The sequence below is a fragment of the Gymnogyps californianus genome, chromosome 1 (assembly GCF_018139145.2).
Source record: "Gymnogyps californianus isolate 813 chromosome 1, ASM1813914v2, whole genome shotgun sequence".
Taxonomy (NCBI): Eukaryota; Metazoa; Chordata; class Aves; order Accipitriformes; family Cathartidae; genus Gymnogyps; species Gymnogyps californianus.
In genome coordinates this window covers 124207394-124221992 of record NC_059471.1, presented here as the reverse complement: position 1 = coordinate 124221992, position 14599 = coordinate 124207394, and the positions used below count along the sequence as shown (strand labels likewise).

General features: G+C 38.3%; 1 protein-coding gene across 3 annotated transcripts in view; it reads right to left on the bottom strand.

The window, feature by feature from the left end:
• The window catches only part of SENP7 (SUMO specific peptidase 7), a 45463-nt gene that overhangs the window by 12037 nt on the left and 18827 nt on the right, over positions 1-14599 (bottom strand). For all 3 annotated transcript variants that reach the window (XM_050900392.1, XM_050900409.1, XM_050900401.1), the window contains 10 exons: positions 14175-14344; positions 12884-13244; positions 12141-12298; positions 11004-11150; positions 9464-9497; positions 8466-8639; positions 5770-6032; positions 4580-4713; positions 3226-3342; positions 1560-1679 (listed from right to left, as the gene is read on the bottom strand). In XM_050900392.1, coding sequence (XP_050756349.1) covers positions 1560-1679; positions 3226-3342; positions 4580-4713; positions 5770-6032; positions 8466-8639; positions 9464-9497; positions 11004-11150; positions 12141-12298; positions 12884-13244; positions 14175-14344 — 1678 coding nt within the window. The remainder of the gene's footprint in view (positions 1-1559; positions 1680-3225; positions 3343-4579; positions 4714-5769; positions 6033-8465; positions 8640-9463; positions 9498-11003; positions 11151-12140; positions 12299-12883; positions 13245-14174; positions 14345-14599) is intronic.

The window sequence follows — 14599 nt, the reverse complement described above, 5'->3', positions numbered from 1 at the left end:
CAAAATTCACTCTACTCAGGAGATATCCCTATTACCATTCTGATTCCATCCTGATCTGTGACCAAGAAATGTAACTTCAGTGTAGGAGACACAGCAGAAAAGCAGTGACGAATGGAAACACAGGCTGCTGTGGGACTCTGCGTGGGCCAGCATTAAGTGAAGACTTGCTGCAAACTACTTCTGCTCCATGACTCTAGAAGCACTAGGAACTTAAAAGGGGAAGGCATGTTCACAACCTGGGAAAGCACCTATAGAAGGAGCTCTCAATCTACTGCCTAAGCAGCGTGAAGAAAGGGAAGCAAAGGGTCTTTAAGTTAAGTAGCTACATCAGTTGATATTAATTTCATTTACAACAGTACAGAGCCCAATTTTCCACTGTCCCCACAGAAACAAAACCCAAACCACCTGTAATCACCAGGTAAGTATCTAAGCCCAAACACAAAACTAGAATTTCCAAAGCTATCTCCTGATCTGGAGCAGCTACAGTCCTTGAAATACAGTGAATTAAGACTGCCATTCCAGTTCCTCAAGAAGGTTATGGACAGTCCAGCCTTGTAAAAGGATTCAGATCAAGGCACAACAGCATTCTTAACATGGATAATTTTGTCTCCACCTCCGAACATTCAGGGTCAGAAGACAGTAAAATGATGGAATACATTCTCTCAAGCACAGCTCCTTGAATTTTTGAGACATTTTTGAGAATATTACAGAAGTTGCGTTTTTTTCCCTTTAAGATAGCTTTCACCCAGTGACTGTAACACAAACAAGACGGCACACCTCTTTGTGCAAGTGGCCTCGTTTGCCAGTAGAGTGAAAAACCAGGGGACTTCATGGATAACAGAGGAACAATCACTTCAGAGCGAAACAGAAAAATGACTTTGATAAAATGAATGATGAAAACAGAATGAAAGTTGCTGGCAGATCATCACTGTAAGTAAAGTGGCAGGGCAAGTTCCACTCTCAAACGTCAGTGTTGAGAAGGAACAGAAAGTGAACTAGGGATGGTCCTACCCTTTATATGGTCTTAGCTGGCAACACAAAGTGTTACAGGCTTCTTGAGCTGTTAATGATACCTTTTTGTGAAACTCTCTAATTCCAGTGTGCTCAAGTGTTAAAAAACAAATGTATAAGGTTGGTGTGTAAGAAAATTTTCTTACTAAAAATTTGGACAATAATTTATTACCAATATGTAAAATGAAATACGTGGTAAATCTACAAATATTTTTAGAAGTGCAATTTCTTAAAATGATGCATACCTTGCAAAACTCTGAGTTTATAATAAAAAGGTCAAAATACATAAATAATTGTCTGAAGTAAAGATTCAGATAAAGTTGGAGAAAGGTGATAACATTTTCATTCATATTCAGTATGAATCACACATAGATTTTAATGAAAAACACCAGTATGCTTAATTTGTGAGTTACAACATTTAACCACTAATCCTTTGGAGAACACTGATTACTATTTTATGCGCTAATTAGGAGATGATCTGCAGAACTCCCAAGTGGCATCAATAGATAGCTTATTTCTGGTCATAATGGCATCTAAAATGAACTTACGAAACTTTGAGATCCCCCTCAGAGTTTTTTTCTGTCCTGGTCAGGCACTTATAGAAGAAACTGCTAAAAATGTGTGTACGGTCAGCAAGATGTTTTGGCACCTTCTCCAGCAACAGGTATCTACCAAAGCAAAAAGAAAGAAATTATTAAATTCCTTTTCTAGAAAGTACCATTACTGATAAAAAAGAAGGACAATTATTTTAATGACTTATCATACTCAGGTTATGCTTACTATCAGTTGCCTTCACAGCTGCTAATCATGTCAAACTTTTCTCTCTACTCTATTTTCAATATGCACATGGGTGGACATCATCAGAGTATGTAACAGCAAAGCAATTACTAAGAATGCAGTTATTTTTTATCTCAGGTTTGTGCTCCAGTATTAATGCTTCTGAATTTATTTTTAGAGTTAGGTTTCTAGCCCTTGCAATTAAGACAGGCTTGAAAACCTAACCAAGTATAAACCTATGGAGTGTTATACTCCTGTGTATACAAAAAGCATAGAACAGGTCAGTACTATAAATTGTCCATTTTACTTCTACAGGTTATGCATATGAAAGTTAATACAAATATTCTACAAGTACTCATTCTGTATGATTTTATTGTTGATCATTTTACTATAAACATCAGCTTGAGTGTTTGTTCCATCATCCTAGAAGGCCCAAGCTCTCATAATTGCAATCATCCCACACAAGGTGCCTTCAGCTTCACCTGATGACTTGGGCAACAGTCATACATTATACCGCTTGCAACACAATGAAAACCAAGAACGTGGGAAGTCTAACAAACTTAGAAAGCAGAGGGGTTTCTGCAATGATTGCATTAAATTCCTTTATTCAAATCTTCCTTTTCTGGTGAGATGAAGCTACAGCTATTGAGAGGGCCACACTGCATGATTTATATCTAGTTTAAAGCAAAATACAGTGGGCTTTGCTGTAAAACCACATCAAAACGCTCTGGTATACGTTTCCCTTCCCACTCCTCTAGACAACAAGTTTTAACTGGCTTCCTATTGCTCACAGTTACTGCAGCCATGCTGGATGCCAAGCAAAATGGAATTCTTGCATACAACCTTCAAAAGAGCCAGAATTCTGCTTAAGTCAGCATAGGGAAAATAAACTTCATCTTTAGGGAATGGTGGCCCACAATGCCAGTTCTGGAAAACTTGCTTTCACAAGCAACTTTAGCAGGATGGCATGAAGCAGGTAAGCCAAGCGCAACTTCCTCAAGAAGTATTAGCTGTGTTCCTTTCTGCAGGAGCTGTGCATCAGAAGAATTCCTGAACTCTTGCACAGAATAGCAGAGGATGCTCCACTTCATGCAAACTTAGTAAATAAACTACTAGTACAGACCCTCTACTTTGTTCAACTGTCTGCTTAAAACTGCTCAGCACTTGCTGTTCTGTGAGGTCACCAAGAGGCTTTTTTCCCCCAGCTATTCTGTCTGGATTATATCACAGCCCTTTAGAGGGACAAGAAGAATGAAACTGAAACAAATTAAACTGCTGAGAATACACAAAAGCTTTAAAAAAATTCCAACTTACAAATTCATCGTGCTATTACTTCTGAAATTGTTGTATCATATTTAGCAACCAACATTTACAGTAACATTCAAGTCCAGATCAGGTCCCAGAAAGAAGGGTACAATTAAGGCTGTGATTACTTACTTAAGATAGAAATCAATGATGACATCATTGAGAAACTCCCCATATTCTAAGCACTCTAGGTCTTCTCTTGTGACTCCCAGGCCTCCTTTTGCAGGTGGGGGTGGATAAACAATTAAACTAGAAAACACACATCATGTTAAAACAGTGACAAACTGCATTTTACATTACATTCTTCTTAGTATGGCTGTTCCACATGTAGCAGATTTTCTAGAAAACCTGTTAAAAGTGGTAGTTCTCAAAACTGTTGACTATATCAAAAGTCCTTTACCATTTCTTCCTCCAATAGTTAAGTGTTACAAAAGAAATATGCACCCCAATGCATGCTGAAATTTTGAGAAAAACTTTTGAAAAGGAGATTATTTTTTACCTTCATCTTGTTTTTCTATTTTTGATAAAAGTAATTGACAAATGGCTATATAAAATGGGAAGAAATACTAGGGGACATATTCTCAAATAGTATGAATGAACAGTGATTTTCTATTCATTAAGACTCCAATAAGGACTCCCACATTTCCAAGCAGGAAACCTGGGTTTACACACCATGCAGCATAGGTACTGTAAATGGTTTGAAACTGCCCAAGTTACCTCTAATGCTAGTATTCAAAATGTATTTTAGAAGTTCTAGATTAACAACCATATTAGTTAACTGGAACCGTGAACTGAGCATTTTTGCTGTTGCAGAAACAAACCCAACTGCTATACTGTCAGTAAAAATGTGACAGCAAAAGACAAGAGTTCTTAGGAGCAATTTACTTCACTAATGTTTGCCGTACTAGAAGTATGAGGACTAACAGGGTTGTGCAGACAGAACTGAGGCATGCCAGCGCTCTCCTAGTATCTTGCTGCATTACAGATTTGTGTTTTCTCATTTTCTAATGTCTTTTGTTAACCAGGCTCCTGTACTAACCAGTAAATTGTATGACAAACTAGCTATAAATAGATTGAGTGTGACAGAACAGTGAAATAAAACATTGTGTAGATTAAAAAAAAAGGCTCAGCTTAAGTTAGCAATAGTTTTGCTGTGATATGGACTTAGATGGACACCCAACAGAGGCCATGAGGTCCCTACCCTCTCATTGATGCATCCACAATATGAGCTTGTAGTCACAGTTTACGTATTCTCTAATTTCTGTGAGATTTTCTGTCATCCCGTAACACATCCATTTTGTCTGTTAAGTATTAGGATGGAAACAGGAATAACTACATTCATACTTGGTGATATTTCATATTTCTAGAGCATCTTTCACACAACACTTTCAAATCAACTAGAAAATGGTAGTTAAGCCAGGGCTTTTATTCCAGCAATTTATTCAGTTTGCTTTATTTTCACCCTCTCATTTATAAATACACTTACTTCTTAACTGCTCCGGTTTCTCTTACTTCTTTCCATTCTTCATTCAGTGCAGAGGACAGAGAGATAGAATAGCAACCACTATTCTGCTTATTTGCAAGGGCATAACTGGGCCTGGCCACTTTTGGTTTTGATTCCTACCAGAAAAAATCCAAACAATAATAATAGTAAAAAGCATTTTACAGCTTGATATATAAAACAGAACACACAAAAACCAAGCCTGAAGCCCACAGGAGTACCCTGCATCACTGAAGAGGAATCTCGCTGGAGAGCAGAAGTGTAAACATCAGTATTTAGCCAAACGTGCCACTGCTCAGACAATAAAAAAGTTATGTCCCTTTTAAAATGATGACAGGTCTTCATCTGTTCATAACCTCTTTCTAAAACTGTTTAAGCATTATTCAGCCAATTGATGCAGAATTAGTTTTGGAGAAGAAACAGGACCTGAAAGGATGGAGACAAGTATCAGACTGTATTACTAGGAGCTGTGTATGCTTGGAAGGTTTGAAAATCTAGTTCTTAACGATTTGCCTAAAAATGATACAGATTTGAACTGGCTGACTCCATTTTTAAGTTCCCAATTTCATAGCCAGATTGATCTGTTGTCTCTGTGCTTTTTACTGATGGGAACAAACATATGTAATTTCTGAAGTGACAATGATGTGGGGTTGGGGTGAGACATTTACTCCTCAGAGGGAGGTGTATTAACACACTAACTTGCATATCCCCATCTCCCCAGCAGCCTTAGGAATCATTTAGCATTTCAGGCTGTGGAGCTCCCACAAGAATGTTTAGAGGTGTCTGGAATGAGCAAGATACCCAGCTCCTCCTCTGCTGCACCCCTTCACTACCAGCTCAACTGAAAAATGGCTCCATCACTCATTACTTGATTAACTCCCAACTTGCTGCCCTGGAGACACCACAAGGGCCGGAAATCCCTGTGGTTCTAGGCATACGCAACCATGAGTCAACCTAAAGCTTCAGTATTTGCCACTTACCGATGAGGTCTATACACTATCCCTCCGTGGACACAATCTAGTTTACTGCAAATCTTGCCCGATTGTGAGAGAGAAATAACAAACATGACTCACTTTTTTTGAGCTATGGATTAAGAAAGAAGGCTGATCTAAAATTTACTAGAATGTGTGAACACCAACAGGTGGTCATGAATAAAGCAACAGCTACACACTAACCTGAACTGCAGGCTCATGAGCATCTGAGGTATTCTCTTTTGGCATACATTGCTTTAGTAGATCCTTACTGTAACTCATAAAAGAGCTCTCTTCAGGAGAAAGGTCCCTAAATAAGGGTAATGCTTGATTCAGAGACAAAACCTCAAGGAGATCTGGTGCTCTGTTCTTCTTGCTCACACGTGTAATCAATTCAGTCAGTCTATCTTCTTCCCATTCTATGAGTGGTTGGGGCAGTTCAAGAAATACAAATTCACTAGATTTGGCTGGAAAAAAAGAGAGAATGGATAGTATTAACTATTAGGTTATGTGGTAAAAACTTGTCTGCGCACCCACAAAGGAGCGTAGAGAGACAATGGCAGGAGGAGGAGCCCAAAGAATACCCTGCCAGGTTCATCACAAGGGCCATCAGCCCACCAAAGGCCCACCTCCACAAGCCCGGAGAGCACAGAGGCACAACGGCAGGCAGAAACCTGAACTAAGGACTGGGAGGAAGAGACACCCAGTCTGGGCCCTTCCCAGGGCTGTCCCAGGAGAGCCTCAGCCCCAGGGCCCAGACCTGAAACCCATCAAGATGAGTCAACGCCAGAGCACCTTTTGGACTGAGGGGGGGTTGCTGCTGAGGTGTACAGCACATGATGGGTGCAGGGGAAGAGCACTTTGGGATTGCACAGGACTTATTATGGGATGTTTAAGGGAAGAACCAAAGGCAGGCAAAGGGAGGCATTTAGGTGATTTGTGGAGGAACAAGTATGGGAAAATAGAGGGCTAAGGGCATAAAAAGGACCAGTCGCATCTAAATACTTTGCTAGTCAATACACTTGTCTGGCCATGCTCTGTGCGTTGATCAGCACAGTCTGTCCTGTCTTCTTACCAAATTCCTTTCTAATGCCCTCCTGGGTGAGGGACTCTCTATTCGATGTATGTGTATGGGGGTCTGAGCATAGCCACTGGAGCGAGTGCACGTGTGCAAGTGAGCATGATTGCTAGCGAAGATCAAGCCAAACTAGGTGAAGAGGTGAAGTGCCCTGGGAGACAGGAGGGTGAGCTGTCCCCCTAAGGGACAGCTCTGGCTGTGAGACTGCCTGTGTATCTCTAAGGATGAGCACACAGGGGGGGTCAGCTATTGGGACCAGGGAAGTCCTGGCCACCTGTGTGCCTGCGTGTGCATGACAGTCTGTACTAGCAACTGGCACTGGCCTCGGTGGCTTGTATGTCCAGGTGCCAGCAAGTGGGGAGACTGGGATCCAAGGCCAGCTGGATCCAACTGGGCAGACTGAGTGTCTGAGCCCAGCTGACAGAGGGATCCACCTTGTACGTGTGTGTGTGTACATATATATATATATATATGTGTATTTTCTCCCTAGTGGGCCTCTATCCTGCTCAGCCAGAGGGGAGCAGGATGAGGCTGTTGGTGCTGTCTATGTTCGTATGAGTGTTGTGTATCTGTTACCTGTGTGGCCAGCTATGTATATATGTGGTGTATGCGAGTGCTCTGTGTGCTCTACCTATTGGGACTACATTTTCAGCCTTGCTACTGGTTGGACCTGAGGACATGGAGCTGCAGCAGCCTCACCCCTCTCAGGCTGTCAGATCCAGCACGATTTATCTTCCTCTAATATTAACACACTAAGAAGGTAGAGCAGAATCATAGCAACCATTTCCACCATCTGTAAAACCATCACTGATTTGTTTCAACAAGTCTCTACAGACATTTCAAAATATTTACATTACTACATATTTAAAGGCATAAAACATTCAAGCATAGTAATTTAATAACAACTCCTGAAGGTTTCTCCTACACCAGGAATGTAATCAAGGTAAATAAACCTAAGATTAAAAAGTGCCTCACAGCTTCATACTCACATTGCACTCTTCACTGGGAGCTATGTCTACAGAAGCTACCAGTAACTGATAAACTTACATCAAGTAAAGGTAACTCACTGCTAAAATTTCACTCAGTATCTCACTTCAAACTACTCGTACTCCTCATGTAAAGTTAACATTACTTATAATTTTTCTTCATACAGGTGGTGATTGTACAGAGTAAACATACTGTTAAATTTCATACAGGCATCTCTGACATCATAATTTTGGTAGATGTCATTTTGCAACTATTTTGCTAATGTAAAAACCTTGTGTGATTGTGCCACTCTGAATATTTGAGCAAAAGTTATACTCAGTTTTACAGAGCTTCACGCTAGAAAAACAAATAGAGCCAGTCCATAATACCCTACAGACTAAATAGACCATTTGGCCTTTAGTGGAAATTTTCTCCAATAATAACGTAATGGCCCAATGCAGTCTTGTCAAAGATCAAATCAACCTTTATCTACCAAGCCTTTTGTCTAGCATATGCTTTACTCAAGAGTAAGGACACTTAAAACATCCCATTTATTTTAAAGGAAGAGATACTTTATACACAAGCCTAGTTTCAGAAGACCTCCCCACACAGATTACAACCAAACTCTGTTACAAGGTCTTTTTATTACGTAGCAGTGGCTCTGAATCACATTACGTTAGATTTTCCTTCCAAATACAAGTATAGCATGGCATTTTAGAAAAGCAAAACTGACCAACTTATCGTAAAAAAAGCTACAGGCTTTCCTCAGTATTCCAGAAGCACAACTGTAAAATAACCACTTTATTGACATGCCATATAGACCTTTTCATTGCATTTAAGGAAAGAGATTACTCACATGGCTTGCTGATAACTAACTTTCCTAATTGGGTTTCAATCTTTTCTACATAATCCACAGACAACCAAAGGAATATTATCATTGTTGAAGAACAGCCACCATCATTTCTCCACAAGCCAAACCTTCTCAGATCCAGAGTATCCACTGTCAGCTTAATATTCTTATTAAGAGCCACTGTAAAAAATAGAATTTAAAATAACCATATCTTTCACAGCCATGGATAATTATAAAGTCATACATGTTACAGTAATTATGTGCTAAGACGTAAGTATGATCAGAGTGTATTAAAAAAGGTACTTGTAGATTTTAAATGTGTTGAGAATTTAATGCTTAAATCAGTTATATCAAACTATGTAAAACAAAGTTATCAAATTGTTACATCAAAAGCTAAGCATTTAAATGCAGGATTCTTCATGAAAAAAGTTGTATTTTTGCTCAGAATAAGCACAGTTAATACCTACAAATATAGAAAAAAAATATTGCAAATCATGAACTCCTATTTGCTTTTAGTCAATCCAATTCGTAACTGCTCACAAACCTTCTCCTGTGAGATACAGGAACCACACATCATCTTCGGAAAATGGACTGAGCGCAAATCTAGTTATATTCCTTTTAGCTTTAGTTAACTCATACATTTTTGTTTAATAAACTTAAGAGTCTAAAACCCTAATCTGAAAAGATTAATGTTTCACCTCAAAAACATACGTAGTCATATTTACTATAGTTCAACACTTAATATACGCAGGAATGCTGGAGGCAAAGCCATTAAAACTACAAGTTCACCTTAAAAGTGTAAGAAGCTGCTAAGTTATTAATGCTTACACTACAGACACCGATACTTTTATTTATTGAAAAATGGAAATTTAAAAAATTATTTAATATCTCTGTGAAAACAAATACGATTATAAATTATTCATAATAGAAATATATACTGAGTATTTTAATGCAATACTTTAAAGATATAGTTAAGAGAAGGCTGAAGAAAAAAATTCTCTTACCCTGAAATGGGATCGTAATATACTTGGTTGTAAACTGAAATAAGATTAAAAAAATGTAACTTAGTTTGCTTTTTACAAATTGATTAAAACAAAGTAAGAATTTTTAATTATCTGCACATCTTTTTTTGCTTATAGCCAAATAAACTGAAAATAATATCATAGAATCATTTAGGTTGGAAAAGACCCTTAAGATCATCGAGTCCAACTGTTAATCTAACACTACCAAGTCCAATATGCCTAGTTTGAGACTTAATATTGCCTATTTCACCTAAAACAACACTCCTAAATACATACTGCAGAATCTAAATGACAGCAAAGTGACTTCCAGAAGTGCTAAGCACTGAGAAATAAGCAGAAAGTTGCGGAGCTGCCTACAGGCTCCTTAAGAAGAAAAAAAATTATGAACACTTGGGACAAAAGGAGCTTAAACACTCCATGATAAGGACTGTCAGCTGCACTATTTGAATTAACAACACTATATAAACGGTCCAACACCGGGCTGTTACTTTGCTATTTACATTAACCTTTGAATTAAAAGGCCTTTAAAGTTTCCACTTACACTGCTGCTATGTTAAAAAGACTTGGCTAAATAAAGAATGCTTTATTGTCACTTTGACAGAAGGTTGTCATATACATTGAGAGAAGAGGCTTCTCTTAAGTTACCACAGTAAGCACAAAGTTGTTTTTTTCCAAGGAAAATTTTCACTTTCCACCTAAAAACATTGATTCTAAAAATATTTCAACTCATCCCTCAAACAATTTTGGTATACTAATTTAGGAAATTTCCATGAAATGTTTTCATTACTGCATGAGAACTGTTGCACAAAACTGCTGTTTTGTGAAAAGCTGAAATTATTATTACAATTCAAGATTTCAAAATGTCTTACTGTAAGCAAAAAAAGATAATCCATGTTCAAACATTGCTTTTTCAATTGCAATATTACAATGAGCCTGGTCAAAGAACTGTTGAAAGTCTTGCAGCTGGTACTCCATTTGAAGTACACCTTCACTTGTATTTCTACACCCTGCGAGTAGCATGTTGCCTGTGTGCTAATGCTTTTAGTACTGTTTTTATGCTCTTTAAAGCTACAAAACAAGCGATTTTCTGTTTAAAAGGTAAGATTAGCGCAAAGTACATATCTGAACTCTGGTCACTATGGATTACTTTATTCTAATTTCTGTACTATTTCTGAGAAAAGTAATTGGTGTTTATTTCAAGTGACATTAGCTCTAACATGGCCATTATTTTCCATTAGAATTAATGAAAAGCTTCCTCAGTATGATTTCTGTTCCAGTACAGCATTTATACAGAACCTTTACCTCTGAAAACTGGGGCCACAGAAAATCCCAGTTAGCTTTTCTACTGACAGCAATCCAAACATACAAGGTAATGGACTATACACCTCATCATTTAGCCAAAGCAATTTGATGCAACAATAATCAAAACTCAGTGCTTCCACATGAAGTACCACTAGCTTTGCTTAATCAGAATTTTAATTTTTAAAAATTCTCTAAATATCACCATAATAGAACAACTTACCCTAGCAGGACCTGTTGATAACCATTTAAATTTCCCAATGTATAGACTATCAAATTCAACATCCAATGCTGGGTTCATCCGTTTTCTAGGTGTGCTTCCAGGAGGTAAGCTGATAGGACATTTATCTTCAATTGACTCTGTTAAAAACTGGAAAAAAAGTGTATTTACTACAGGGCTTTAAATGAGATACTTCCCTCCTGTAACCTTAGGAATTTTCTCTTCATGCTTGTAAGAATTTACTCCCAAAGCCAACTTCCATATAAAAATTCCATATTAAAAAGCTGTAAATGTTATTACAATCATTACTGACAACATCCTTAAGGGCCTAACAGTATCTTGTTCCACCTCTAAAGTTCCCATCGCCAAGACATAACCTCTGCTCTTTACTAATCCAGAGCCAAGTAAAAACTCCAACAACAGAGCAACAAAAACAGCCCTCTTTTGCTATCACAGGTACAGGATCCAATTCAATGCTTATGATCAAAATGATGCACCTGTGAGAAGAGGCAGCAATGGCTTGTCTGACTTGTTTCAGGATTACAGAGACAGCCCAAATCCAGGTCAAAGCAAGCAGCACAAGGCTAATCAAGTCCAAAATGGGGCAACAACCTTTATGGTTAGTTTTAGATTCAAATTCTACTGCTAGCCACACAGGAAAGGGAACTTTACCCTGTCTCTGTCTGCTGTCAACAAAAGATCCTTGAACTTCTCCATGCGCTGAATTACAACAGAGGACTGGATGACAAGAAGAAACTACTGACTTGAACTACGATCAATATAAAACATTGTGTGAAAAAAACTTTTCACAGACATATCTTCATCATCTCTACCTCTAGCTCAGGTTACTATCTGATCCTTCCTGTTTTGTAATATTAAACATTTCCAAATGTTTATTTTCAAAATATGAAATACATTGTATGTTGCAAAAACACTCAAGCTTCAGAGCCAGAGATCTTCTCTGAAGACTGTCCAGAATTCTATCTGTGAAATAAATTACTGCAGCTACTGCTTGTTGCTGGGACTAATCATATCTGCTCTAAGCTTTTCACTTTTGTTCCAACATGCAAGAAAAAATAAACATTGGAGAAATAAATTAAAGGGTTGGCATAACAGTACATAGGCCAAAAACTGGACTACCTGCTCTGTGTGACTTTCCATCTTGTCTTCCAATTGCTTTGCTGAGAAACAGAAGTCAGACTGTTGGTCTGCTTCTTTATTGTCAGTGATATTATCCTGCAGCAGCTCTGTGCATTTTTGTTCAGAAGGTCCATCTTCATCATCACTGGAAAGGACAACTAAAGAGGAAAAAAGAAGTATACATATACTACCAGATGCAGACTTGAGAATATTTCATTCATTGTGGATTTCAGAGGAGCAAAGAATTCTCTCTTGCACTATGTAATATCAAAGTACATTGCCCAAACCAGTCAAGGTCTGCATGCATGAAAGTGTATGCAACAAGTACTGCTTCGTATCTTTATTAACGCTTATTACCCAAGATCCTCAAAATTATTTGACTATTAAAATAAACAGGCCACAACATAGCTGCTTCAAAGAAGAGAGAATATTTTTTCTCAGTTTAAGCATCATTAAAAAGTACATGCTTGATTTTCTATAGTCACAAAATCAGCTGCAAAATAAGGATTGGAATTTGAAAATCCTACTGTCTATCCTGTTTCTCAAGTACAGGAACCTCTACACTCCAGTAGAGGACACTGGCACTAGGCATTGTTCTCTAACCTGCACAATGTATTACAAACAACATGATCTCTGTCTTCAATCTTTTGTTCCGTATGTTTCAACCAGTCAGTCATGCATGAGTTCTCCTAGTACCTAAACATACCAATAGTAATTGTCAGCAGCACAGGTATAGTACATACTTGGGTCAACTGAAACAAGTTGCCGATTACCCCTGCAGATTCTGTTCCGCAGCTTGCTCAGGTACTGTGATGTGTCCATCTTTAATTTCCTGATGGTACTAACTCGTGGTGAAATCATGTCCTCACTGGTGGCAGAAAGCTGTTTCTCTGACAAATTTCTGGGAGGAGACTCTGAGCCAGGCTCCTCTGTGCACCTGTCAGCAGGCCTTAAGTGGCTGTGGGTGGAAGTGTCTTTATAGTCTCTCTCTAATGCCTGGGGAATACAATCTCGCACCAGAATTGTATTAGATCTGCGACCTTGTCCATCCTCACAGGGTGTTGTGTGGCCAGGTGACCGAGTTGAACTCAATCTTTGCTCTTTCTAGAAAACAGGAATCAGAGACAGGATATATGTTTATTTCTTGACATTTCTATGATGGTTCAGATCAGTGACCACTGAGACTTAGCTATATGCTAGACAAAATAATTATAGCTTAATGCAGCTGCATTTAGAGCTCAAGTTAGGGTAACTTCTCCCTCCTCGTATTCCAAAGGTTATTACATAAACGCATGAGGGACAACCTTTTAAAAGTCTCCTATGACCCCCATTCAAACTGAACAAGAAACTGCTTCTGATTTTTTAGCAGTTCTCTCACTGTCTGACAGTGAAAGACCAAGCACCAGTGATGTTTATTACTTTGCAAATGTGTGGCTTGGTCAACTGGGTGAACAGGACTCAGCAACTACCTACTTCCGTGGGGTTTTAATCAAAAAGTTACAGAGATGCCTTTTTTGTATTCAAATGCTTGAATGTAAATCACAGTTTGTACTTGACTGACTCAGTCTTTTTTCTTTTTCCAAATCTTAATGACAGATAAGAATAAAACTTATCTCTATGATAGACTGAGGAGGAGGGAGAAAGATGACATCTGCAAGACTTGAATAACCTCAGGTATACTTTGTAATTTTTGTATCGAAGTCCCTAATTAGTTCTATACCATCTGTGAAAGAAGCTTTACTTAAGTAGCTAGATGCTTGATTTCCAAAATTGTTCTACTTCATGCTCCTGTCTGAAGGAAATACTGTCATTCACCTCTCAACTTTTCTGCTACAACAAGCATAATCTGATGTTGTGGACAGCAGTACACATACTCACTCTTCTTGATGCACCACTGAACTACTTTCCCTCAACAGGTGTAACAGTATCCCTAGATACCCTGCTTATAATTCTTTTATTCTGGATGTTGCTACTGCTGCTACTTAAGTGTGTGTGCATGTGTGTACACAAACACATACATTAAGTGCAACTTACAGACAGTAGAAGTGATTTTTCTGGAATGTGTGCATTACAGTCATCAGCAATATGGCCACTAGATCTTCTTTTCCTTTTCTCAGAATCAAAAGAGCCCGTTTCCTTCTGACTAAGAGTGGTGCTGTTCATGTTTCTGCTCCTCTTTTCCAGTTCATCATAGTTCTTGTTTTCTGTGTCAGCAAAAAAAAGTGGTTTAATGGGTTATCCTTAAAAACCTTTCTATTTCTCCATATCTGTTATGTCTTAAATAAAATGCATGGAAGCAGACACCTTCCACGATAGTTCTTTCCTTTTTTAATTGTGTGTGGCTGCCAAAATATATTCCCTAAAATAATAAAGGAAAGATTATTATTGCACGATTAGTTAAGATAAGGGTATAACCAAATTGATAGCTCCCTTCCAAGTAAGAATTAGCACTCCATACT